The following is a 26523-nucleotide window of genomic DNA, read 5'->3' on the forward strand; positions in this document are numbered from 1 at the left end:
AAGAAGCCAGCCTGAATGTATGGGTAGAAGGCCAACGGACAATTCTCCTCCCGAACCCCAACACAGAGATGAAGATACCCAGCAGCACATTAGAAAACAGCTTATGTCACAACAAAAACCTATGAAAACACTGCATCCCAGCGAGAGCCCCCAGGGCTGGGTGAGCAGTGAGGTTCAAAGCACGTGGACGGTCCAGATTTGGGACGCCCTGTCCGTAGCCAGCTCCCACAGCACCACATGGTCCCGGTCATAGCCTCGGCCACCTGGGAGGGGATGGAGGGTTGACACGTGTTCAGCAAGAGCTGGGGACAGCACTGCCCTCAGCCCCCTCAGGTGCCCTCTCCCATGCACAGAGGCCCCATTACCCTTCACATCCAGGATCTGGCCTTCAAACATCTGGCTGCAGATGTGGCCCAATTCATCGATGCTCCATGTCTGGCGCGGCAGGCGGGTCTCGGCCCAGAGCACTACCTTGGAGCCTGGGCTGGGAGGTCCAATCACCTGTAGGCTCATCGTGGGGGCCACCTGAGGCCCAGAGGTCATTAGCACTGCTCTGCCCACAGGGATGCTGTCAGACCCAGCATACCTGGACACTCTGGGTGTGAACCCTGGCTCTTATGGGCTATGACCCTAGGCAAGTCTCTTAAGTCTCCTGAATTCAAGTTTCCTTGGGTCTAGGAAACCCTGAATACCGTTTTTTGGTTGTTTTTTTTTTTTTTAATTTAACATGAGAAACCATGAAAGGGCTGGAAAAACATTAGCTCTTCCAGGAAGGCTCCCATGATGGAGTCCCAAAACATCAGAAAAACCTCCACACATTTATTGGCTGCATGACTGTCAGTAAATGATTCAACCTCTCTGTGTTGGCTTTCATCACCCGTGGAATGGACAGTACGACAGGGCCGACCCACAGCGCTCTCTGAAGATGACCGGAGGCTCTGGTGTGAAGGTTGATATAGGGTGTGGCACTCAGCCAGTGCCACTCCCATGCCAAGCAAAGGACAAGACTCCCAGTGGCCTACAATCTCCTACACCCCCATAACCGTCCTCAACTCATCTCTTGCTACTTTCTCCCTTCCTCACTTCACTCCAACCACTCAGAGGCCCTTAGCAGGCCTGGAAAATGTCAGGTATGTTCACACTTCAGGGTCTTTGTACCTGCTTTTCCCTCTGCCTGAACGCACTCTCCCTGAGACATCTGCATACCGCCTCCTCAAACGTCACCTTCCCAGGCAGGGCTCCTAAAACTCCCCATCCTTTCTTGGTTTATCTTTCTTCTATCGCACTTTCAGCATCCAAGATAACTAGATATTTTGCTCATTTAAATTGCTTGTCTTTCTCTCCCTTGGTAGGCAGGAATCATTTCTGTCCTTTGACTGCTGTAGTTTCAGCAGCTGGCACATAGTAGGTCTTCAGGAGATTGTGGAGTATCACTATTAACAAATTCAAGTTCTAGGGATATAGCTTAGTGGCACAGCGCCTGCCTGGCAAGCACAAGGTCCTGAGTTAGATTCCTGGTTCAAAAAAAAAAATAGATTCACATTCTATCCCAGGATATCAGAACTAGGGACTCTTAGAAGCATCTGTATCAACACCAGTTTTGCACACTGAGGCTACAAGAAGAGACTTGCCCAGGGGTCCACGCCCGCCTTCTCCACTCCCCAAGGCCCTGGTCCTGTTCCTGACTGGCTGGGACTTCCCAAGGTGGGCTTGGAACACCTGGTGCCCAGGAGTCCCCGCCCAGGCCCCTACCTGGTTCTTTAGCAGCCCATCCTCGTAGTACCAGATGTAGCTGCCTCCAGCTCGGGGCTCAGAGACCACCACACGGCCCGCCTTCATGTCCTCCACATGGTCTGGCACTGCCAGGAATCCTCCCAGGGCTGCATTCCAGAGGCGGAAATAAGCTCGGCGCTGGCGATGGGGAGCAGCTGAGAGTTAGGGGTCCCCAGGCAAGGATGCCCTCGCCACCCTCAGCTCTGGATCCTCCAGGATTGAGCTCCCAAGACTCAAACTTTCCTCGACTCTCTTCTAAGCCACCCCTTGTCCCCACATACACACACGTGCACACACGCGTTCCCACTGCTCTGTGCCCATGGGGATACCTCAGGGAAGCGTGCAACAGGACACGATGACAGGTACAACCACGTGTCCCATGGAAAAGAGACAAAAAGTGTCCCAGAAATTCACAGAAGATGCAGACTCACTCATCCTCACGGATCACAGGTCTGCCCAGCCTACTGTGGACCAGATAATCAAGGATGCTACAAGAACAGATGTGTGCAGGAATACAGATGTGCAAACACACACTTATAGGGGAAATGCATACACACACGCACGCTGAAGAGAGGCCACAGTGGGGTGGACACTGGATTGCCAGACATTAGACCTGACTCTGCCACAAACCAGCCGGAGGTCTTAGATGATGGTGACAGTAACGACAATAGTAGAAACAATTATGGCTGACCTCTGCTGCGTGCTTCCTTCTCAAGCACCATTCCATTTTCTGGCTTTTTTTGTTTGTTTGTTTGACTGTTTGTTTGTTTGTTTTCTGGTACTGGGAATCGAACTCACGACCTTGCGCTTGCCTAGCAGGCACTGTGCCACTGAGCTAAATCCCCGGCCTCAAGCGCCATTCTAAGAGGTCTATGGACATTATGAATCTCAGTCCTCAAGTCAACCCACACTATCCCCATTTTAAAGATGAGGAAACGGAGGCCCGCGGAGGTCCAGTACTTGCCCAAGGTTGCAGAGCAAATCTTTGTCCACTTCTTTGGGCCTTTATTTCCCCATCTGTAAAATGTGAGCATGGGAGATAACCTCCAGGATTTCTTCCAGCAATGATATCCTAAGAGTCTGTGAATACAGGGACTACACAAATACCCTTGCACAAAGACACACTTGGCAGTATCAGGCACAAGCAGTCACAAAGCCAGTACACTCCCACGGATGCACACACACATGCATGCACACACACACACGTGGGTCACTTCTAGGGCACACGGACAATGGCCACAAATGATGTCACAGACACAGAAAGAGCCTCAGACAGATATGAGGGCACATGGATTGTGCACCACATGGATTGTGCACACATACGCACACACAGTGCCACCACAGAAATGCTTGTGTGCAGAAATGAGACCCATATATGGACAAGCAGGCAGACACGTGGACATTCATGAGCAGAGACTGTTTCTCAAGATGAGGGCAGTGGTACATGAGATGATTTTGAGTCTTGTGTGGAAAAATTATTTTTGAAAGCTTATGCAGACATTTTTGGGGTACGGGGGACTGAACCCAGGGCCTCAGGCATGCTAGGCAAGTGCTCTACCACTAAGCTACATCCCAAGCCCTTTATTGTTTGAAAATCTGGTGGTAACATATTTATTATACCTATTCAGACAAAAATCATATGCATACACATCAAATTCATGATTTTAGAGATATCATTCCTTTTTTTTTTTTTTTTTTTGTCTTTTTGAGACAGGGTTTCACTCTGCAGTTCAGGCTGGGCTTGAACTCACTTTGTAGCCCAGGCGGGACTCAAACTCACGGTGATCCTCCTGCCTCAGCCTCCCGAGTGCTGGGATTACAGGCATGCGCCACCACACCCAGCCCAACAGATATCATTCCTTAGGACAAGGATAAAGTAAAAAAAAAAAAAAAAAGTGAGTTAAATTGGACATGATGCCACACTGTTATAAATCTCCTGGGCTGCTGAGGCAGGAGAACTGCAAGTTCAAGCACAGCCCGGATGAAAGAAAAAAATACAAAAGGGCTGGGGATGAAGCTCAGCGTGAGTGTGAAGACCCTGGGTTCAATCCCCGATACCACCAAAAAGAAAAACAAAAAAATCGAAGAAAGTGAATTGACATAGAGAAAACTGTTCACTAGATAACTGTGCAAGAAGAGCGGTGATGGAGCCCACGCTGTGACCATTTGCACACAAAGCCAAGCTTGGGAAACACACAGATGCGCACACTGGACAGAGCCATCCACGTACCCACCCCAACCGGCTACCCACCTGCTTGATGGGGTAGAGGGAGCCCACCCGCTGGGTGCCGCTGTAGGTCAGCCAGTTAGTGATCTCGCAGCTGCTCACCAGCCACTGGTGGCCCCGAAAGTCGCTGTGCTCACACAGCACCCAGCTGGGGCCAGCACGTGCCACAGACCCAAGGAGGAACACAGAGAGAGACAGACAGACAGAGACAGACGGAGGAGGCAAGCGTCAGAATGATCTTCCCTCTTCTTCTCTCAGGCTGGGACTCTTCCGCCTAAAGGCAGGGTCCCAAGCAAGGAGAAGGAGGCTGGGAAGTAGTTCAGGGGTTTGCAGGGAAAGGGAGGGTCCTGAGGGGCCCATAGGGGCTGCAGTCCAGGCCCTGAGACACAGTGCTGCCTCTCAGTCTGCTGTTCCCCCTCCTTCCCCACTTGCGAGTGGGGGACTGGCTTGGGGAGGGGAAGAGACCCCTGGGGTACCCATCCCTCTGCTTACCCATTCCTGCTGGCAGCCCCCCCCAGCCAGGCCTCCCGCACATACTCACACACCACCCTTGACCCGCACGGACAGCACGTGGTTGTTGAAACCCTGGGCTTGCAGGCTCCGCACCTCCCCGCTGAGCTCGATCTCCTTCCCCTCGAAGCACTCCAGTCCGTACAAAAAGATGGCAGGCTCTGAAAAGTGCTGGGGCCAGCGCGAAAGGGGTGAGGCCATGATGCTTGGACTCCCCTCCCCAATCGATCCTATAAGCCCTAGATGCTCCTGAGCTCGCTGTTGACTCCGTAACACTGCTGGGTGTCCCCACATTCTCACATGCAGTTGTACCAGATGGGCCCTCTGCCTCCCTCTCAAAACGCCCTCGCTGATAAATGGCCTTTTTTTTTGAGACAGGGTCTTGCTCTGTAGTGCAGGCTGGCCTTGAACTCCCTATGTATCCCAGGCTGGCCTCGAACTCAGTGCTCCTTCTGCTTCAGCCTCCTGAGTGCCAGGATTATAGGCATGTGCTGCCATGCCCAGCATAAACGGCACTTGTATGAGCAAGGGCCAGGCCATAACCAGGGACTTACTCTCCAACCTCTCCCTTCCATCTTCCCAACTGTAATAATCACAGTACTCGTAATAATGGCTGTGCTCACTGATTGAGTTCACTGCATGGCGGATACTGTGCTGAGTGCTTTATCTTATCTCCCTAATAGTATCACTCAACAGCCCTGTAAGGGACACGCTATCAAGATCCCCATTTGGCCAGGCATGGTGGCGCACGCCTGTAATCCCAGCACCAGAGAGGCTAACGTAGGAGGATCATTGCGAGTTCAAGACCAGCCTGGGCTACAAAGTCAGCTCAAGGCTAGCCTGAACTGCACAGCGAGACCCTGTTTCAAAAAGACAAAAAAAAAAGTCCCCATTTGGCAGAAGGGAAACTGAGGCTGAAGTAGGTGAAACTGCTTGCTTGAGGGCCTAAAACCAGGCTTCAGAACCTGGGCCATCCATCTTCAGAGCCCAGCAAGCCAGGCTGCCTGTTCCCAGCTGTGCATCCTGGCGCACGTGGCTGGGTGGCTCTGTGCCTCAGTTTCCACATCTGGAAAACGGAGCTAACAATGGTTGCGGTGAGCATTCGAGGCCTTGGTGCGATGGAAGCTCATGCACATCGTGTGCTTGGCGAGTTCTGACCGGCTGCCCGTTCAGGAGCCAGCCCCCACGACACACAGGTGCAAGTGCCTTAAGAAGGCCCACGTCACTTGTGCCATCTCTTCCCTGGTCCAGGGTGTCAGCACTCCTCTGGTCCCTGAAGCAGCCACCCCCTGCCCCGCCCCTCCCATGTGTCCTCTGCACAGCCACCTCCGCGGTTGATCCTAACAGCTCTCCATGCACAGGACTTCACCCGGGCCACGCTGCCCTCTCCCGCCCCCGGAGCACCAGTCCCTCTTGACTCTGCACCATTTCTACGCCTGGACACACCACTCGCCCTGCGAGATTTTAGGAGAGTGTGACCGTGGGGTCCTTGAGGGCAGAGCTGTGTCTGGCTTTTCCAGTGTTCCCAGGACCTATCTCAACAGGTGCTCGATAAATATATAGTAAGCCGAGCTCGCTTGGAAGCCCCAGAGTTGAGGGGCAGCTCTGAAAAAGACCCAGCCTACAAGGCAGTGAGACGAGGCTCAATGCCGCCTCCGGGGCAGCCCTGAACTGGACTGCGACACTCACCAGAGGCACTTTCCGGAGAGAACTCAGGAGCGTGGAGGCCAGGCAGCCCATGGCCATGAGAGTAGGGAACTCGCCCTCAGAGAGGATGTGCTGGTCCCCCTCGAAGTTCTTCCCATCAAACAGGATCCAGCTGGGGAAGGGAGAGTTGGGGAAGTCATCTGAGCCTACCCGATCCCAGACCAGGCAGCTCACCCTGCGATCCAAGAGGGGATGTAGGGTTGCTTGCCTCCCCCCTACCCTAGTCCAGGGAAGGTCAAGGATAAAAAAGCACTGCAGGAGCAGGGACTGACGTCAGACTTAAGGCAGGACTGAAGGAAATCCTACTGCTGCTTTGGAGGAGAATTTGGCAATTTCAAACAACATTCCTTGGGCAATTACTCGGCAATCTCTCATCTAGGAATCTGTCACAAGGATACCCTCCAAAAAAGCTAAACACAAGATCATGCATTACAGCACGGTTTGCACCAGCAAGAGTAGAACTGGCCCGGTTGTACATCAATAGGAGATTTGCTGAATGAACTCTACCATTTAGTGTTGTTTAGTCTATATACTGGGTTGTAGAAAGCTCCCTTTTGTATAATAAGGGAGAGGGAGAGAAAATGCATTTGGTTTCTATATAAAAGGTATAGAAACAGGGCTGGGGGCATAGGCACCTGCCTGGCAAGCGCAAGGTCGTGAGTTCGACTGCCACTACCGCAAAAAAAAAAAAAAAGCATAGAAACAAAATGTATTCAGTTATATGTGAATTTACATATGAATGTATATTTGCTTATATCTTCAAAAAGAAACAATGAAAGAGTAAGACAAACACCAAAAAAAAAAAAAAAAAGAGTACTTCCCTGTAGGGAGAGGAAGGAGAAAGGCAGCAAGGGCAGAAATGGAGGTTGTAGGTTTGGAATTCTTACAGACTGAATACCTATGCCTTGTCCCACCCCTCCATCACACACTGAAACCTCAACCCCGAGGTAATAGTGTTGGGAGGCAGAGGCTGCGGGAAGTAATCAGGTTTGTACGAGGTCACTAGACTGGGACCCTGTGACAGGATGAGTGTCCCTCCAAGTGCAGACAGACATCCTGCTCTCTCCAGTATGTGAGGACCCAACGGGACGGCAGCCTTCTGCAAGTCATGACGAGTCCTCACTGGGGAAATGAATTAGTCAGCACCTTGATCTGGCACTTGCTGCTAGAACTAAGAAAATAAATTTCTGTTGCTTAAGCCACACAGTCTATGCTATCACGGCAGAGCAGCCTGGGCTAAGACAGGAGCCATGCAAATTTTGAGACATTTTTGAAAACTCTGCTCCTGGCACAGTGGCACACGCCTGTAATCCTCGTACTCAGGAGGCTGAGGCCGGAGGACTACCAATGCAAGCCTGGGCCATATTGGTTTTTTGTTTGTTTGTTTGTTTTAATGTAATTAGCCCAGCATAGTGGCGCATGCCTATAATCCCAGCACTCAGGAAGCTGAGGCAGGAGGACTGTGCAAGTTCTAGGCCAGCCTGGGCTACACAGTGAGTTCAAGGCCAGCCTGATTTGCATAGCAAGACCCTGCCTCAAAAAGACAAAAATAAGTAAATAAAAATAAAATAATTAATTTTAAAAATTACACCCTAGAGATGTAGCTCAATGGAAGAGTACTTGCCTAGCAAGTGGGAGGCCGTGGGTTCAAACCCCAGCACTTGGGCGGGGGTGGGGGGCTGGGGGCAGGACTGGAACTAAATAAAGTGGAAAATATTCCTAAAAATTAAAATTGAATCAATAAACCTACTGGTGACATAACTACACAAAATAAGATTTATTTCAAATGTCCTTAACACACAGTATCATGAATAATATATATCAAGTGACATACATATGGAGAGAATGTTTTGGGGACAAAAGGAACCACAGAGAAACCTCAAATAGCTTTTAGTGGTTTTTACTATTAGTAATACTGATATTAAATTTTGAAACACCTAGAATGCATATTCTGGTCTCTAAATACCGTTTCCTACTCAAAAAACCAGAGTTCCTTGACAAATGGTTGATTCCAGGTTTGGGGCAAGAAATGTATAAAATACAGCCAGCCAGGCACAGCGGTGCAAGACAAGAAATCCAGCACTGGGGAAACTGATGTAGGAGTTGGAGTCCTGCCTGAACAACTTAGTGAAGTTCTGTCTTTTTGAGACAGGGTCTTGCTGTGCAGTTCAGGCTGGCCTTGAGCTCACTTTGTAGCCCAGGCTCCTCTCGAACTTGCAACGATCCTCCTGCCTCAGCCTCCCAAGTGCTGGGATTACAGGCGTGTGCCACCACGCCCAGCTGAAGTTTTGTTTTAAAAAAAAAAAAAAATTAAAAGGGGGTAGAATGTCTTTGGATTCAACCCCCAGGACTGAAAACAAACACAGAAGAGTGAAAGAATGAAAAAAAGACAGGTTAGAAGATGCTACTCATAGTGGCACATGCCTGTAATATCACCTAGTCAGGAGGCTAAGGAAGGACAATTGCAAACTCGAGTCCCGGCGGGTAACTTAGTGAATCAGCTCAAAGGTGCCTCCTCGCCCCGCCCCCCAGAGCTCCACCCCCTGCACGTCCTCACCTGCCTCCGAGGACCCGGCAGGACTGCGGCTGGAAGGAGGCGGGCAGAGAGGCTTGGTCATCCTCGAAGCAGATGTGGTCGCCCAGGAAGTCGGGGCCTGAGAAAAGCTGAATCTGAAGGCAGAGAGGGAGATAAGAGTGAAGGAGGGTGAAGGAGCGGGACAGAGGGGCTGGCGAGAAAAAGGGATGAGAGCTTTGACATGAGGGAACCGCTTCCGAGACTGCCTCCTTACCTTTGAGACAAAGTGCAGATCGTGCTCCCCGACCTGAAGGAAGGGACCAGTTTCAAGACTCAAGGAGGCTGTCAACCCTTGGCCCCTATTTATTCCGCTAGGTTTCGACGTCACCAACCCAGCGGTACTTGCTGGGCTTCCCTCCGGAGCAATGACCCCACCTATCCTCCAGATGCCCCGCCCACCCACATGCCCCGCCCCGATCAATGCCCACTAAGTCCCGCCCCCTTCCAGGCCCCGCCCACCACCTGCACACACCTGCAGTACCGGCTGCAGCGAGGCGAGGGCGCTGTTGCCCGCGCCCCAGTCGTCGCAGTTACGGTACACGCCCTTCTCCAGCACGTACTGCTCGCCGGAGAAGCCCACCTGCTCATAGGCCACCCACCTGCAGGAAGAGCGAGGGTCAATGGGGCGAAGCTGCACCTCTCCCGCAACCGCCCTCGGCCCCGAGAGCCGGGCGGGATCACTTACACGCCGCTGAGCACGTGGATGGCCTGTGTGTGGGGCCCGTGTTGCGCTAGCTCCACATCGGGCAGTGCCGTGCTCACCTCCACGCAGGGCCCTTGGAAGTCCATGGCTTCAAACAGCACCACGGCTGGGTCCCCGAAGTCCTGGGTCCAGGGGATAGACGGTGTCTGCAGCCCGTGACTGGAAACACCTAGGAGTGCCCAGACCCCAAGGACGCAGCCCACTCGAGGAATTAGGGGTGAAGCCATCAGCGTGGCCCTCATCGAACACTCGGAGAACTGGGGGAGGGGCTCGGGTTCTTCCCTCTGACTGTGCTGGGGCAGTCGGCTGTGACCAGAGGCAGCCGCACAGACCGACTGCCCTGGCTTACCGTCCGGATGATCCGCAGGGAGGTCAGCAACTCGTCGTAGCCTCCCCAGTGCGACCAGTCAGCGTACTCGCCCTCCTCCAGCAGGTACTGGTGGCCGCGGAAGCCCGGCTTCTCGTAGCCCACCCAGCTGGTGGCAAGGGAGAATGGACACACTCAGTTACAGGAAGTCCCTGGATAGACCGCTACCCCTCCCAAGACAGAGGTCGCATCCCATCCCCAAGGCAACAGTCAGTACGGGTGATAAGGTAGAAGAAATCACCCTAAGGCCTCACCAGCCCCCTAGGACCCGCAAGGACCCCACAGATTCCAGGTTGGGGCTCTGGCTGTCCTCTGGCCGCCGAAGGTTGTAGATGTCTCTGCTCACTTCCCAGCTCTTGCCCTGAAATCCTGGAGCCTCATACACCACAGCCTTGGGGGGAAAGAGGGTGTCAGGTCGCTGTGGTGTCTTTGGACTCAAGACAAACCCAGCCAATCCAGGAATGGCTGTGCCCAGTACCAGGCTCAATGAGCTCCATCCTGTCTCTACTCTGACCTCTGCCCTGTCCTTACACTCAAAAGCCAGTTCCCAGTGAGCCCTTCGGCTCCAGCCTCCCAGACCCAGCTTCTGATCCCCCACCCTCCCCTCCTGTCTTGCCATCCCGGCCGTGATCACCACCCCACACGACAATGGCCCCCTTGACCTTGAAGCCCAGCTCCTTACCTTGGGCTCCCCTGGCTTCTCCACGCTCGGACAGCCCTGTAGAGGAGACACTGCTGAGACACCAGCCCAGAGGTGGGGAAGACATATAGGACTGCGGACCTAGGGTTCTCTTGATCCTGAGACCCCTAAAAATGGCAGACCATGCCCTTCCTCTCCCTGACCCTTTGGATGAATCCTCTCTCCTCCAGTCCCCAGGGTTGTCTGCCAGGAGCCCTGCTCCACACTCCAGTCCCCCTCTCCTACCCACAGACGCAGGACCATGCTACCTGGGGCCGGGGACACGGTGGCCTGTGGGTGTGCCCTGCTCCTTACCAATCTCATGGGCTTCAGGGAGCCCACTGTGGGGTCTGGTGTACCCCAGGCCTCCAGAGTAGGGTACTCTCCAGGCTCCAGGATATAGGGGGTGTCTTCAAAGAATGGTTTGGGGTACAGCATCCACCTGGGGAAGGTAGAAAGGCTGTTGCACCCCACATCCCAAGGGTGAAGTTGGGAAGTTTAGATCTCTCACCACTCACCACTGCTTTCCCCATTCATTCAGTATCAGGTACTCAGGGCATGGACCCTGAGCTAGCCCTGCTCCCAGCATCATCCGTACAGGACTGACCAGGCGTACAAACTCCCGCCCTCCTGGAGATTAGGTTCTCAGAGCGCTCATCCCAGCTGAGATGTCTCCCCCTCCAGGAGGGCTTCTTTGACTCTCCCCTCACCCCACCTTCAGCCAGTTCAGTGCTTTTCTGTGCTCCTGAAACCTGTGCTCCCCCTCCACACACAGCTCTGGACTGCCACTGTCTATTTGCCTGTTCCCACAGTAGACTGGGCACTTTCGAAGGGAGGAACTGCGTCCTGTCACCTGTGTCCCCAGACCCAGCATGGTAATGAATGTTATATCAAGGGATTCCAGAACAGCCCAGACTCACAGTCCTGCAGAGACAGTGGCAGATGCCACTTTCAGGGGCCTCTCCAGGCCCCCAGGGTCCTTCAACGCCTCGGTTAGCTTCACCTGCTCACCCTGGAGGCCCTCCTCGGAGAACAGGATGATCTCCGGGGCACAGTAGTCCTGAGGAAAGAGAAGCAGGACAATGAGGTGTAAAGCAGCGCCCTCTGGAGATTACTGTGCCCTTCTCCTGCTTCCCCAAGCTTGTGCAACCAGAGCTGCAGGGGGCTCCTGGAAAACCTTTCTGGCTGTCTCCCCCAAAACCAGGGAGGCACCTGGGGTGTTCTTGCAAGATCAGCTAGCCAAGCCTGAGACCAAAGTTCTTCACCCACCCTTGGGACCTGAAACCAAAGATCCCAGGAGAAGCTGCAAAGCTTAACACCCTTCCCTTGTGTTTGCAGCCTGACTTCCTGCCTGGTGGGAGGATGAGCAAGCTGGTAAGCCACTTCCTGAGGCCCAGCTCTAGGTGCATTTCCAGTCTCCATGCTGACTGTTTTGCTGTTACTATTGTTGTTTTATTTTTGGTACTAGGGAGGGGAGGACCTCAGGCATGCTCAGTACATGCTTCACCCCTGAACTGACTACCCCTCCAGCCCTCCAGACCAGCTTTGACTGGTGTCTGAACCGCATCACAGATAGCGGGTCTTCACTACTTTTTGAGTGTTTCTCTATCCCCAGCACCATTTTCATTCACTCATTCATTCATCAAGTGACTAGGAAGCATTGCTGAGTGGGGCTCTACGCTAAGGCCATGTCTGCCCAGTCCCAGTCCTTCCCTGAGGTGGGTGCTATGAGTCCACTCAGAGCTGAGGAAAGTGAGGCTCATCGAAATGAAGCAAACTGCCCAAGGTCACAGAGCTTGTAAGCAGCAGAGCCCAGAACAGAGCAGCACAGTTTGGGTTCAGTGTTGCAACCTGCACCGCCCACCTACCTGGCACACAGTAGGTGCCCACTCAGTGCTCAGTCCTAGGGTGTCTTAAGTTCAAAGCCTTGCGTTTCTCTTGTACCTCATTACCTCCCACACGAAGGCGAATTTATTGTGAGTTTCTCACAATAAATTGTCTATAAGCAGGCCGGCTTTGCAAACAAACTGCTGTACCCTGCTCCCGGGACACTGTGTCAGCTGCAGCAGGGCGATTGCAACAACTCTAGACTTAGTTACTCAGCCCTTGCCTTAAAAACAAAAACAAACACCCAAGCTAGACCCTGTTTAGGCTCACTGCTCTTTCTTCTGGGTCTCTCTGGGGGTCAAGGTTATTTTTATCGTGGGTTAATTCATGCTCTGAAAACAAAGTTGTTTTTGGCTTTACGAAAATGAAATTGAAATGTTGACTTTTCAAACTCTTTCTCCTCCCCGGACCCCCCAAATCTCTGGGACACTCTAAGTAGCCCGGTCTGTCTCCCTGTCTTTTTTTCTGACATCCAGAAGGGTGTTCCTAAGTCCCCAGTCTGGTGACGAGGTCTGACTGGTGGGCAGGGCAGAGAAGCCCCTCACCCGCCATTGCCTGGCCCAGGGAGCAGCACGCAGCAATTAGCCAGCATCTGTGAGCAAGCGAGAGAACAACCCATGGCACCTTGCACTGGGTGCTGGGCAAACCTGGCCCATTTCTGCCACTCAGACAGCGTTCTGCCTCAGCACCAGCTCAGACATTCCCTAGGCTGCTTTCTCCAGCTGGGGCTTGGCCTGGGCCTGGCCCTGCCTCCCCCCAGACTGGACACACCCCAGGGCCTCTTTCTTCCCCCATGGCCCCAAGGTTAGGAACCTACAGGTGGACCACAGGGAAGTGCCTCTGCTCCTGCCCCATACGCCCTCTCCCAGAGTTCCCACTCTAGGCGCCCCAGGCTGCCCCTGCCCAGCCCGCTCACCCGGACGACCCGCCGGAGGGAGCCAATGGCTCCAGTGCTCCACGCTGGCCGCAGGGCTCTGAGGTCCACATCTCCTTCAGGCAGGACCAGCTTCTGGCCCTGGAACTCCGGCTGTTCGTACAGCACCCAGCTGTGGGCACAGAGACCCCAGGTCACAGTTGGGAAGGAGGGTGTACCCGCGGCCTCTGAGTAGCTGATGGAGTTTCTTCCAGGCTGAGGGCCCTTTGCAACCCTAGGGCCACAGCCGGACTCACTCACCATCCTCGCACCACCCTTATGGAGGCGACAGGGTCCCAGCCCAAGGCGTCAGCAGTGTCTTCCCAGACCTCCCTGCTGCTGCCTTGGCAGCCGGGCTCTGAGAAGAAGATCACCTGAGAAGGCAGAGCACACGTCTTCAGGCTCTGTCCCCAGGCCCCATCTCCTGCCACCCCTGCCCACTTGCCCCACACACTAACCTTCCCAGGCCTGGTGTTCAGCTTGCCCTGGGTTTTCAAGGACGGGCTCTGGAACAGAGGAAGTAATAAGAAGTCTTACGGGATCACCTACCTACTGTTCCCCACAACACAACATTCTGTGGGGGCCAAGTCCTCCCTATTGCCTCCGCCTCCAAAGAGCTGGTCCACAGAGGATGCCACACTTGTTTCCCACTCCCAGGGGCCTTTTCTGCCCCTTCCCCAGCTTCCAGGACATGGGAACCACCAAGCCCTTCAAAATCCACAGTAAAAACTTCTGTTGTACAAACAGGGAGACTGTAGCCCAGAGAGATGTGGCTTGCAGGTGAACTGAACTGCACCTCAGAGCCGAGCCTCCTTCCTGCCTCCAGGAACTCTGACTCCCAGTACCAGTCTCCTCGTACCACCCAAACCTCGACCTAGGGGAGGCCAGGAGCCTGCCCTGCCCACCCAAGGCCTCACTCACCCACCCCTCCAGGGGCTGGGCACGCGTCAGCTTCTCGGGTGGCGGCCTTCCGATGCAGAGCAGGGGCAACTGTCCAGGCAGCTTCCTGAGCCCCGGTGCCCCATGGGGTGGCAGAGCAGATAGTTTTGAACCCAGTGGTTCCAGGGTGGGGGCCTCCTTGCTGTCAGGCACCAGACCGCTGAAAAGAATGCTGCCACCAAGCCGCGAAGTGGGCCGGGTGCCAGTCTGCCGCTCCAGCCCAACTTCTGCGTGATGGCTCCTGGCATCTGCTACATGCTTCTTCATCATCTCCAGGGGTGAGCGAGAGCCCTGCATGGGTCTGGCAGAATGGGAGCCCCAGGAGGGGCTGGGTCCTGCTTTCTCCAGCCTGCGCTGGAGCTTCTCATCATCGCTCAGGTAGGGGTTCTCTGGCTCCTCCTCCCCACCCCCCTCCTCCTCCTCATCCTCTTCCTCCTCCTCCTCCTGCAGGGCAGGCACCTCCTGGGGAACAGGTCCCAGCACCCATGGCCCAGGCTGGTCCTCCTCAATGGCGGGCAGTGTGGCATACATGGCCAAGTAGGAGGAGCGTGGGGCTCGGGGCAGCCGGTGAGTGCGGAGGATCTCAGGGGGCTCCATGCTCCGCAGTGTATCCAGGAAAATCTCTAGGTCAGCGGCCAGGGCCATCTCGTCCTCCTCACTCGGTGGTTCTGGAAGTGGCTGGCCCTCAGCAGAGTCAGGGACAAGCTGGGCCTCCACGCTGGCCTCTGCTTCCACTGGCATTGCAACAGGGGTGCCTCCGAGACTGGGGAGCTCTTTGCCCACTGAGGAGGACGGGGCGAGAGAAGCAGCAGGGCTCTGCAAGGCCTCTTTTTGAGTAGGGGATGAGGCAGGGCTCCCTTTGGAACCTGGGATGACCTCATCTTCTTTGGGGAGTAGGGGAACAGGAGTAGCTGGGCCTTGAGTAGTCTCTTGCTTGGGAAGGGAGGGGGCAGGGCTGCTTTCAGCACCCGAGACCACCTCCTTCTGGGTGCCAGGGCCTCTTTCTGGGCCCTGGGCAACCTTGGTTGGCTTACGGGACGAGGCATTGGGAGCACCAGGGCCTTGAGGTGCATCTTTCTGAGCAAGGGAGGAGACAAGCACATTCTCAGGGTCCTGAACAAACTGATTCCTTGGGGAGGAGGCAGCAGAAAGACCTGCTGGACCGGGGACAGTCTTCTTCCTGATAGAAGGTGGAACGAGGGGCTGTCCAGGCACTGTAACAGCCTTGCTCCTCTCCACAGGCGGCATGGGCACAGCAGGGGTTTCTGCAAGCCCTTCGCTCTCTATGCGGGGCAGGGCACGGGGACTGGGCTGGGAGGCAACCACAGGCTGCTCTGGGCTTTGGGCCAAGCCTGGGGAGGGAGCTCGGGTCTGGAGTCTAGGAGAGGAGGGCACTGAAGCTTGGCCCCCAGAAGTCTGGGGAGGCAGCGGAGTAGGGCTGGAGGCTCCCTGCACCCTTAGGGGCTCACAGGCCTTGGCATCCAGCGCCTTGCCCTGGTCTCGGTCTGGGCGGGCTGCAGGGCCGTCGCAATGCTGGGGTGGGCTGCCGGCAGGGACCTTTAGCTGGGCTGTCCCGGTCTCGGCCAGCTGCCCCAGGACTGGCTGCCCCATGCCACTCAGCCCCTGGCCCCTTAGCGCCACATTCGTGGGCCTGGGCAGGCGGCTGGCGGGAGGGCTGTGCTCAGCAGCCACCAGGCTACTCAGCAGCTCCCGGGCCTTGCTGTGGCCAGGTGAGCCGTCAGCCCGGGGGCCCACGACCACCGCCCGGACCGAGCGGGCCACGTGGCGGCCCCTTGGCAAGGTCTCCCCTGACAGCGTTGGCCCCACGGTCACGGAGCTGCTCATCCGGCGGTCCACGTGGCCCCCCACCACTGTGGTTGTGCGCACGGTGCGTGTCACTCGACACTCCTCTGCGTTCCAGGAGCTCCCCCCCGTGTGACTCATGCCTGGGTGGGGGCTTGGCTCCCGGGGCCCAGGCAGAGGCACCAACAGCTCAGTCCTGGCCATGGCTCCCATGCCTGGTGGCTCAGTCCTGGGAGCCTGTGGGACGCCGTCAGTCTGGTCCGCAGCCTCCTTCAGCCTCCCCACCGGCCTCTTCTCCTTTGGGAGCGGCGTGTACTTCTTGGAAAAGATGGGCCCATGGCTCTGGAAGTTTGTGGGGCCGGCCTCGTCCTGAAGGCCCTGGTGATTCACAGTCTCTTCTTCCCGAGTAGCGAAGCCATTGACTTCCTCTCCAAGGTGGGTGTACCCAAACATCTCCTCTCGGGCCCCCGACACCAGGGACACCTTGTGAAAACGGTGCCTAATTTCTTCCTGGGCTGGAGGCCGCTGTCGCCACGTCAGGGTGGCACTTACCACTCGGGCCTCAGCCCGGGCCGGAGGCCCAGCTGCCTCCTCCATGTCGGGTGCCGGCAACCTGTCCAGAGGTGTTCTCGTCACACTGTGGTCCAGCGCCCTGCAGAGAGTCCCGGAAAGAAGAGAGATGAGCATCAGAGGGCGTCGAGGATGGCGGGTCCCTGAAGCACAGAATAACTACCCTGCTGGGCGCTCTCAGGCATTCGCTCGACCTTTCGGTCTCTGTCTCCTTGTCTGTACAGTGGGTGTGATACTCCCAGTTCTGATGGGATTCACTCCTTACTCACCCCCCAACTGTCAAGGGATTCCCTCGGTTAAGGTCCTTCAAAGGCTGAGGCCTGAGCCTGGAAGGAGGGAGAAGGGAGAAAGCAGAGAGGAAGATGAGTGTGGCCTGCTGGCCCTGGCATGGCCTGGGCCTCTGCCCAAGCAGCCCGGGGTCTGGTCCTCCGGGGCCTGAAAACCAGAAAGGCAGAAACTGCACAAGTATTGTTCTCACCCATTCCTGCCAGATTCCTTAAAAGAGAAGTTCAGGAAAACTGGGCTTTGGGCTCAGGCACAGCTGGGCTCCCGCTGACCCTCTGCCCACTATCTGGGTGACCTTGGCAGGCCACCTCTCTTCCAGACCTCAGGGTCTCCAGCCACACAGCAGGAGTCCTAAGAATACGTGCTTCACAGGACCGTGCCAGGCAGGACGCGGTAGGGGGCAGAGAATGAAAACTTGCTTTTTAAACTAAAATGTTGGCTTATAAACATCACACTGTCATCTTGGAGGTTTGTGATCAAATGTTAGCAGGTATGCACACACATTACTACCAAGAGCATTGGTGATAACAGCCAGAGCAAGGGGCACATTTTGGTACATCTGTGGGTCTCAATGGAGCCCCTAAGGCAGTGATGGAAAACTTCGACAGCTTTCAATGATACAAACGATCTGCTGAGTCACACGTGTGATAGGTTCACCATCACTGCCTTTGGACACAGCACTTTGAGCTGTTTTTTTTTTTTTTTTTGGTGCCAGGAATCAAACTCAGGACCTTCTGCTTGCCAGGCAGGCGCTTGTGCCACTGAGCTATATTCCCGGTCCCTCACTCTGAGCTTGATATGCACATTTCCCCCCATTCTCTCTGAAATCATTATTTTACCTCTGATATAGAAGAAACAGAGGCACAGAGAAGAGGTGTGGCTGATGCACCCAGGATGATGTACCCACTAAGTTACCAAGCTAGTGTTTGAAGTCACATCCGAATCCTTATCCTCTCACTCCTTGAGGGGTGGGGCCCAGGTCTTCTTTCTTTTCTGACCCTCTCTTGATCTCTCTGGTCATCTACAACCTACATGGGGGAAACGTACAACCCTGCCAGAGAGAACCTCTACTTCCCCAGGAACTGGCGATTCCTTCCTCTTAACAGAAATAGTAACAATATTGTCCTATTGAAACCTCAGAACGCCTGGCATGGTGGCGCACGCCTGTAATCCCAGCACTCGGGAGGCTGAGGCAGGAGGACCGTTGCGAGTTCAAGGCCAGCCTGGGCTACAAAGTGAGCTCAATGCCAACCTGAACTGCGTAGTGAAACCCTGTCTCAAAAAGACAAAAAAAAAAAAAAGAGAGAGAGCGAGAAACCTCAGAAGAACTTGGGAGTCTGTGACCTCAGTAAATTGTTACTAATTAGAATTAAACACTCCCATTTTGTACATGAGATTTTTAAGGTAAAGAATCGCCCAAGGTCACACAGAAGCAAGTCAAGTCCTTACCTCAACATTAAGTGTTTAACCACCTAGCAAACTCCTTAACTCCCCCCCCGGGGTAAACTGAGTCTCCAGTCTGAGCGTGCTGGAGGGGCCATCTCAGTCCTGGAGGGGCCCTCTACCCCCACTATCTGACTCCCAGGCTGCCCTGACCATGACAATCTTATTTTCAGACCCCACAGACCCCAGAGGTCTGCCTGATGTCCCTACTCTTGGCCTCGCCTGTCTCTCCAAGAGGCAGCCCTCGGCGGCCCCATCCTGGGCCAGAAATGGACCCACTGCCCCAGTTCCCCTCCCCTATCTCCACCCCGTCCATCCTGAGAAGCTGGTGGAACCCAGAACTTTGACCCTGCTCTGTGGCCCCAGCAATGAGTCAGGTTTTATGAGGAGCAAAGATGAAAGGGGCTGAGGCCCATGGAAGCCTGAGGACTCCTGGACCAGGGGGAGCTCTGACAGCGTCTGGGACAGAGCCTGCGGGACCCCGGACAGCCTCGGACAGGGAGGAGGGGGACTTAGGTGATCCCAATCCTTTCCCCAGGCCAGGGCTTCCTGAGAATAGGACACACCCCGACACCCTGCCCCTCCTGTCCTTTCTTCTCAGCGCACGTTGTCCCCCTGCCTGGCACTCCTCCCATGTGGAGCTTCGTCGCTCACCAAGGCCCTCTAAAGATGCTGTCCTCCCCACTGGGTCCCCTGTCCACTTTTGAGTGATACTAACAACTCCTCGCTGTTCACCAAGACTCTTTGTCCCTGATGCTGCTGATCGTAAGGGGCCAAACCCGGGTTCTAGTCCCCTAGTCCTGCACCATCTGTTAGTCATTCATTTCATGCTAAGCACAGCAGGCCATGCTGGGCCCTGGTTTCTCATGAAAGTAGTACCCTACAAACCCAGAGGAGAAAGAATCATATTTTTTTTTAGAAAGAATCAGATATTTAGGCTAGGCATGGTGAGCCCAGCACTCAGGAGGCTAAGGCAGGAGGATCATTGCAAATTCGAGACCATCCTGGGCTACAAAGTGAGCCCAAGGACAGCCTGAACTGCATATCGAGACCCTGTCTCAAAGAGACAAAAAAAAAAAAAAAAAGAGAGAGAGAGAATCAGATATTTGAGGGCTGGGGATATAGCTCAGCAGCACAGCACCTGCCTGGTAAGTACAAGGTCCTGAGTTTGATTCCCAGTACCAAAACAAAAAAAGACTCAGATATTTGAAAGGCCCCACAGACTCACAGGAAAGCAACCTGAAACGAAGCTATTGGTAATAGTCTTAGGTACTTCCTGTGAACTCCTGGCAATCAATTCCATACCTTTCTCAGCCCAACCCTCTCAGCACAACCCAACCCCTGGACAACACCCGTGACAGCCTCTCATTCCACAAGCATGTGGTCACGGGCTTCTCACATACTTCTAGGGACAGGGAGGTCACTACTTGACAATTCACCTGCCCCATCCCTGGATAGTCATGCCTGCTAGAAGGTTCTTCAAACTCTGCTGGAATCTGCCCGCCTAGCGCTCCCTGCTTTGCCCTATTCGGGAGACACACCCCACTAACCAGTTGCCTCTCCTGGGCAAGCAGATGTGCTCATTTCCAAGGCCCTCTCTTCTCCAAGGCCTCAGACCAGAAGTGGATTTGTTGGCAGGGTGACCTGTGGCCTCCAAACAAGGCTTGTGGGGTGGGAAGGGGTAAAGGGGAGTGTGGGAAAATCTTTGTCTAACCCAACAAGTCCTGGATCTCCCCGCTTATGCGTGAGTCACCCCCAAACTAGGCCAAACCAGTCTGCAGGCCTACATGCTGGCAAATACAGGCACACACAAGAGTCACATACAGCACAGGAAATACATACAGACACCTACCTAGAGAAGCACAGCCCGACACACATGTGCACACACAGGCACGCAGAGACACAACAGATATAACAAGTCACACAACGCAGACACACGTGCACACATTCTCAGTCCACACACAGTCAGCTCACAGGCATCAGCTCCCCTCCCCTTGAAATGCAGCTACACTTGGACACAGACTCACACATCTGGAGGCAAATTCATCCTACGTGTTCCCCCTTGCAGCCCCCGCTGGGTCCCACCTCCTCTCAGATCTGCAAATTCTGGCCTAGAGCACTTTCCTCTGGAAAGCGGACAGGGAAAGATGATGTCCCTGGAAGTCACCTTCCTCCCTCCCTAAGGGGGTCCCAGCCTCCCGTGGGAGTCTGCTATGACCCACTTGGATCCAATACAGCCAGGGAGTGGCAGGTGGAGCCCAGCTCAGGCTACTGCTCTGCTCCTTCCCCCTCTCCCAGGCTGACCCCTCACCTCCTGGTGTGTCCCCTAGATGGGGCACTGGACAGCTGTCCCTCTTCCTTAGCAGAGAGCCAGACCACTGACTTCTGCCCAGAAGACCTGGGCATCCCTGCCTCGGCCTCTGCTGGCACAGTGCCACCCAGCTCACCCCATGGGTTCCACAGCAACCACAGTTGCCCTCTGTTCTCACACAGGGCCCCAGAGGCCTCCTTTATGGGGCTGGATGGGAAAGTGGGCACAGCACAGGCGCTGGAGTTTCAGGAGCCTAGGATCAAATTCCGATTCCCTTCACTGTCCAGTTGGCTTTGGGCAAATGGCTCAGTCTTGCTGAACCTTAGCTTCCTACTATAATTAGGTGGTGGGATTAGCTCCTACTTCGTGGGACTGCTGTGAGGATTAAATAAAATTATGCTTAGAAAACAAACCATAAATGTCAGCCACCACCTTCATTATTAGGAGCTCCCCAGAGCCTGCCTGGTCCCGGGGCCTCATCCTGTGGTCTTCAGGGAGGTTCCAGGTTCAGCCCTCCTCCCTGAGTTTTGAGGGACCCACATTCCCCGCCATGGAGCCCACCAGGCAGGAAAGCCAAATAAAAACCAAGGCCCTGGAGTCTCGGCGCCTATTCCCGTGGCCGCCAGCACAAAGCCAGGTGGGGTAATTATTGCTGCCACTGAGGTATAATTAATAAGCATCCCTGCTATTTTGGCAGCCCAGCTCTTTGGCGTTCAAAGGATGTTCCTGTAACCTGACTACCAAATCCCCTTCAACAACACAAGGCCCAGAGAGGTTTAGCAATTTGCCTCAAGACAGCCAGCAGCTTGGCTGGGTGCCTGTTCCCAGGCTGGGTCTGTGGCCTCCCGAACAGAACTGAGGAGCAGTGGGTATTGCTGAGAAGAAAGTGACCCCCTCAAGCTGCCCATCTTTTCCATGACAAGATTGCTCTTCCTTGCATGGGCAGGGGCAGAGCGCAGCAGAGGGTGCCAGGGTACCTCCCGGGAGGGAGGGAGGGAGGGAAGACGGAGATGAAGGGGGAAGGGTGGCAGAGTCAGCTTCCGATCAGGTGCCAAATGAATGAGCCTGCAGTCCGAGAAAGGCAGAGACCCAAGAGGCAGCAGCCAGCCGCCAGGCTCCCTTCCCACCATCAGACCCCGGGAAACAACCCTACTCACCTTCCGTGTGGGGACCCAGGCTTCTGGCCGGCCTGGGCCACACTCCCCTGATGCAGCAGCAGGGCTCTCAGCTGGGGCTCCTGGGGCAGGTCTGTCAGGCACCCCGTGACGGGGCGGAGCCCCTGGGGAGGCTCCTGCCAGCCCCTGGATTCCTCAGGGCCGCAGGGGTGGGGAGCTGGTTGGGCCGGTTCCTCACCCTCCTCCCTAGGTGTCTGCCCACACCCCTGTAGGGTGACAGTGATGTGGTAGCGGGTCCTCCTGGCCGAGCGATGGGACTGTAGGGCCGACTCTGACTGGACAGGCCCTGGGGTGTCCCGCTCGCCCTTTGCCCCTTCCACCTCAGGGACGGATGCTGGGCGGGGCGGCGGGGTTGTGTTTTCCAGATTGCTGGGAGGCTCCAGCCTCCGAGTGACAGTGACGTCTGAGGCTTCACGTGGGGGTTGCTGGCAGAGGCGGCCTGGGGTTCCCTGTTCCATAGGCCCCAGGAGTGAGGGGTGCTGGGCACCATCGGGTTCTGCAGAGGCCGCAGCCGGGGCCAGGTCCCCGGGTGTCACGGAGGTGTAGTTGGCCAGGTCCGAGGCGCTGCCCACGGCTGGCCTCTGCAGGCGCCCCAGGGGCTGGGCAGGTCTCCTTGATGGGTGCCGTCTCTTCCCAGACCAGAAGCCACCGTGGCTCCCGACCCGAAGGTCCCATTCTGACTGGCTCTGGGCTTGCACCTGGGGAAAACCAGAAGCAGGGGAACACAGTGACAGCGACGGAGAGGCACGGTGAAGGCGTCTCCCCTGTGTCCTCCATGTGCCCCTCGATGCCCCTCTCTGCCCTCTTTGACACAAAGGAAGCTAAGCAGGGGTCTGACACCCAGCTGAGCTGCACAGCAAAGGGGCAGGACCCTGGAAAGATCCTTCGTTGTTAAACTCACGCCCTCCCATTTCCCACAAGAGGAAAGTGAGGCCCAAGAGGACGGTGACACGACTAGGGTCCCCCTGCAAGGCAGCAAGCGCTCCCGATCCCCAGACGCCCTCTGCCTCCCAGACGATGCAGCTCTGGGGCCTGGCCGAGCCTTCCCAGGGCCGTGACCTCGGCTCCCTCGTAGGCCGACTGCTGCTTTCCCAGGCGTCTTCAGGATTAAGTGCTGCATAGGCATGCCTGCCTCAAGTGCCCATGGCCTCTGCCTGCTCCAGGCTACCTGAGGGCCTGCAGCCACCTCCCTTGCACCCCGCCAGCCTAGAATTCCCACGGCACAACTAGGAGGTCGTCCCTGGGCACACAGGAAAAGGGGACATGCTGGAAGCAGGGAAGGGTGAACACCCGACGTGTCTGCTCAACTCTCTGGAGTCCAGCGGGCTGTGGGAATGAGGGGAGAGGCCTCGACATCCCAGATCCACATGGACACTGACCCCCGGAACTACCAGTTTCCCAGGTGAACTCGTGTCCTTGGCCGAAATGCCCCCCAGCAGGAGCCTTTGACAGCAAGTGCTTTCCTTTACTCATCTGCTCCTGACCCAGACACAGCCTTTCCTTCCCCAGGGGTTGGACGCTTCGAGAGACAAAAGAGTACTAAGACTGGCGTGGGGACCTGAATCGAGGTGACCCGGGCCTGAACCCCAGCGCTGCTACTTGCTGGCTGCAATACCACTTGCGCCTCAGTTTCCCGGGTGTGGAATGGGTGTGATGACAGCAGCACCTGGCTCCCTGGAGTGCTGTGCAGATTGTGTGAGATAATCCGCACAGAGCACCTGCCTGTAATGAGTACTCAATTAAGCTCTGGTCATTGCTCGTGATGTCCTGGACCAAAGAGCCGTACGGCTGCTTTAGCCACCTCCAGAGAAGGCCGCCCTCTGTTCCTCCAGGGGAGAGTATCTGTCACTGCCCAATTCATGACTCAGGTCCCCACTGCAGAAGGGGAATTGTGGCCAGAAGGTTAAGTCACAGGCTCAGTGTCATGTCTGGGGGTCCCTGGTGGGAAGTAAGGAAAAGGAAGCAAAGATGGGCAGAGATCAAGGTGGTGGGTAGAGGGGGTTCCTGGGAGCAGGCCTTTCCTCTACACATTCCTCCTAAGGACCCCTGCATTACGACACTCATGGTCCTGAGCACTCAGGCCCCATGCTAGATTCTCTCCACAGCCCTCAGAAAGGCGTTGTTTGTGCCCATTTTTCAGATGAAAACACTGAGGCTCAGAAGTGGGGAAGGTTCTTCTCAGGGTCACACAGTGAATCAGCGGCAGAGGGAGGATTAGAACTCCAGTTGTGTGACTTGTAAGTCAGGGTTCTCTGAGCCTGCCCAGCCCTCCCTGAGCTTCTGCCCCCCCTTACTCCTTCTCCTTCAGGTTTTCTCCTACCTTGAGTCTGACATCGCTGGTGCTGCCCTGGCCCTGGGCCAGGTCGGGGCAGCTCTGGCCACCCCAGGGCCTAGGAAGAAAACATAGAGGAAGAGGATGGAGTAGTCCCTTCCTGTCCTTGGCCATCACCCCTGACTGGGTCCGGCTGCCCTTTCCCCAAACTTCTCTCAGGGCACACAGACCAGGAGCAGGAGCCTTGCAAACCTCGGGGGAACACCTATGTGGTGGCCTCTTCTGTTCCCTCCCGCAGCTGACTGCCCCATCCTCGGAGTTAGAGAAAGGGACTGGGATGGGCTGGGATCAAACTGGGGACCAGTCCAGCGTGGTGGCGGACACCAGTAATCCCAGCGCTCGGCAGGCTGAGGCAGGAGGAGCATGAGTTTGAGGCCAGCCTGAACTGCATAGTGGGACCCTGTCTCAAAAAACAAAAACAAAACAAAGAAGTAGAGGGGAGGACCAGGCCTGAATCAGGCTCAGAACGGAGGGAGGACAGTGCTTTGGTGGCTCCAAAGGTCCATATTTGCTGAAGCCATCCTGAGGCCAAGCTGGGCACTAGGTCTCACACCCCCACGGTCACCATTAAGCCTCACAATATTCCTAGCAGGGGGGTGTCAGTGCTCTCATTTTTCAGATAAGGAAACTGAGGCCCAAAGTGACTCGCTTGGAGTCACACAGCTAGTGAGCTTTGGAGTTAGGCCACAAGGACGGTCCCAACCAAAGGTCAGCGGTCATTACTGCACTAAAGGGAGCAAGATGAGGAAGTACCTTGTCCCTGCGTCCCACCCCCACCCTGGGCAATCGGGGGATCAGAGGCCTGTGCCTCAGGTGGGGATCCCCTTTCCACGGCTGACAGGAACTGATCCACGTGCAAACATGGCCTGTGTCACCAAGTCAGCCCTGCAGCCCCTCCCCGCCTCCGTCACTCCTGACTCACTGCACCCCCAGCCCGCCTGCTCTGCGAGTGGGGGAAGGGAGGGCGAGGACCGCCCAGGCCTATAGGGCTGGTTTCTGCCAGACAGGGAAAAGGGAGAGGGCGTGTCTTCCCGGGGCGGGTGGGCAGGGTACTGGTAGAGTGTGGGCACCCCAGGGCAGCTAGGGCAGCCTAGCTTCCAGACTAGACCCACCCCTCTCTAGGGTGAGAGAGCAGCACAAACCCCTCCTTTCACCCGCCCCCACCTCGCCTCACCCCTCCTGCGGAGGCTGAAGACAGCTGTGTGATAAGATCGGAACAAATTGCCGGGTAACTGCATAGCCACACAAACACCGCACCGCTGACAGCACATGCCACACACTGCCAGCAGAGGGCCTGTGAGCTACTGGGCCCTCTTGGATTTTCATTCCCGCTTAGACAGACACCCGCTACCAGGAATGCCCAGGCAGGTGAAGCAACTTGCTCAAGGTCACCAGGCCAGTGGCACCAGGCTTAGGAGTCTGGCAAGTCTCCAGGGCAACAGAGCTCCAGGATGTGAGCTCCAGAGTCAAGACTGCAGCTGAGTGTATCCCAGCTCCGCCACTTCCCGACTGTGTGACTGCGGGCGGGTGACTTCACCTCTCTGAGCCTCCATTTCTGGATCTGAATCACAAGCAATACCTCATGGGGCTGCCATGAAGATTGCATGAGCTAATCCGACCAAACCACGAAAGCAAGTGGCGAATAAAGGTTTATTGTTATTACAACCGAGAGCTGTCTCCAGGTGAGGACGAACGCGGTGCCGTCCTACAAGGCAACTCGGAATCTATAGACTCCCGAGAACAGGACACAAAGACCAGAGGCACATTGACCTGTGATGTGGAAAGCAAAGTCCACAGCGGCAGGAGGAACTGCCACGTTTGCCTTTAAACTGTCTCTAGGGAAGAAATCATGAAAGCATCAAAGTTGTTTTAGGGTTTTACTAGAAGGCACAGACGTTCCACAACCACGGATCCAAAGTCGTGGTACATTGGACACATACATTGTTATGCTCGAGACACTCAGTCATGCTGATCTGAATGCTCATAACATTCTAATACACTTGGACAGGCAGAAACAGACAGACAGATACCTCTAGGCCTCCCATCCCCCCACCCCTACCCCCACTCCCGCCTTTCTGCATCTCCCCTCACCTATCCCGGGGTCCGGCCTCCTCTGAGGTCTCCTTGCCCCTGCGCTCCCTCCGGGCCCCTAGTCCAGCCAGCAGGCGGGCCAGGCGGGCCCCCAGCCCCCCACGCCGCTCGGTCATGGCGAGACCAAGGCCCCGGGCTTGGGCAGTCGGGACACCTGACCACTGGGCCTCCCGGATCCGCGGCATCCGCGGAGAACACCTCCTCCGGCCCGCCCCTCCCGCCCCTCCTGAGCA

At 55.7% G+C, this 26523-nt stretch overlaps 1 protein-coding gene across 5 annotated transcripts; it reads right to left on the bottom strand.

Annotated features, from left to right (window-relative positions):
* On the bottom strand, positions 1–26504 carry Aim1l (absent in melanoma 1-like). Of its 5 annotated transcripts, none has more exons than XM_013519624.1 (23): positions 26291–26504; positions 24188–24257; positions 21850–22565; positions 16923–16979; positions 14263–16735; positions 13800–13847; positions 13603–13715; positions 13345–13474; positions 11462–11601; positions 10857–10983; positions 10545–10580; positions 10117–10253; positions 9845–9971; positions 9478–9617; positions 9265–9391; positions 9007–9039; positions 8775–8887; positions 6200–6329; positions 4542–4681; positions 4025–4148; positions 1753–1911; positions 366–525; positions 1–263 (listed from the first exon to the last, which is right to left on the bottom strand). In XM_013519624.1, exons 1-23 carry the CDS (start codon positions 26473–26475, stop codon positions 175–177), a joined length of 5574 nt encoding a protein of 1857 aa, XP_013375078.1. In that variant the 5' UTR covers positions 26476–26504; the 3' UTR covers positions 1–174. The 5 variants fall into 5 exon arrangements, with proteins under 5 accessions (XP_013375078.1, XP_005394911.2, XP_013375077.1 ...); XM_005394854.2 differs by lacking the exon at positions 26291–26504 and adding an exon at positions 25374–25521; XM_013519623.1 differs by lacking the exon at positions 16923–16979.
* Between the last annotated feature and the right edge of the window lie 19 nt (positions 26505–26523).

This window comes from Chinchilla lanigera, unplaced genomic scaffold, assembly GCF_000276665.1.
Source record: "Chinchilla lanigera isolate Chin_1 unplaced genomic scaffold, ChiLan1.0 scaffold00051, whole genome shotgun sequence".
NCBI lineage: Eukaryota > Metazoa > Chordata > Mammalia > Rodentia > Chinchillidae > Chinchilla > Chinchilla lanigera.

Bases quoted from the DNA above. Each gene is read 5' to 3' on its own strand.
- Aim1l (XM_013519624.1), bottom strand. From the start codon at position 26,475: ATGCCGCGGATCCGGGAGGCCCAGTGGTCAGGTGTCCCGACTGCCCAA. The intron at 9,040-9,264 runs GTGTGTGCAGGT...CCCTTCCTTCAG, and splicing joins CGCTGCAGCCGGTACTGCAG to GTCGGGGAGCACGATCTGCA. The intron at 4,149-4,541 runs GTGAGTATGTGC...TGCTGGCCCCAG, and splicing joins GTGCGGGTCAAGGGTGGTGT to CTGGGTGCTGTGTGAGCACA.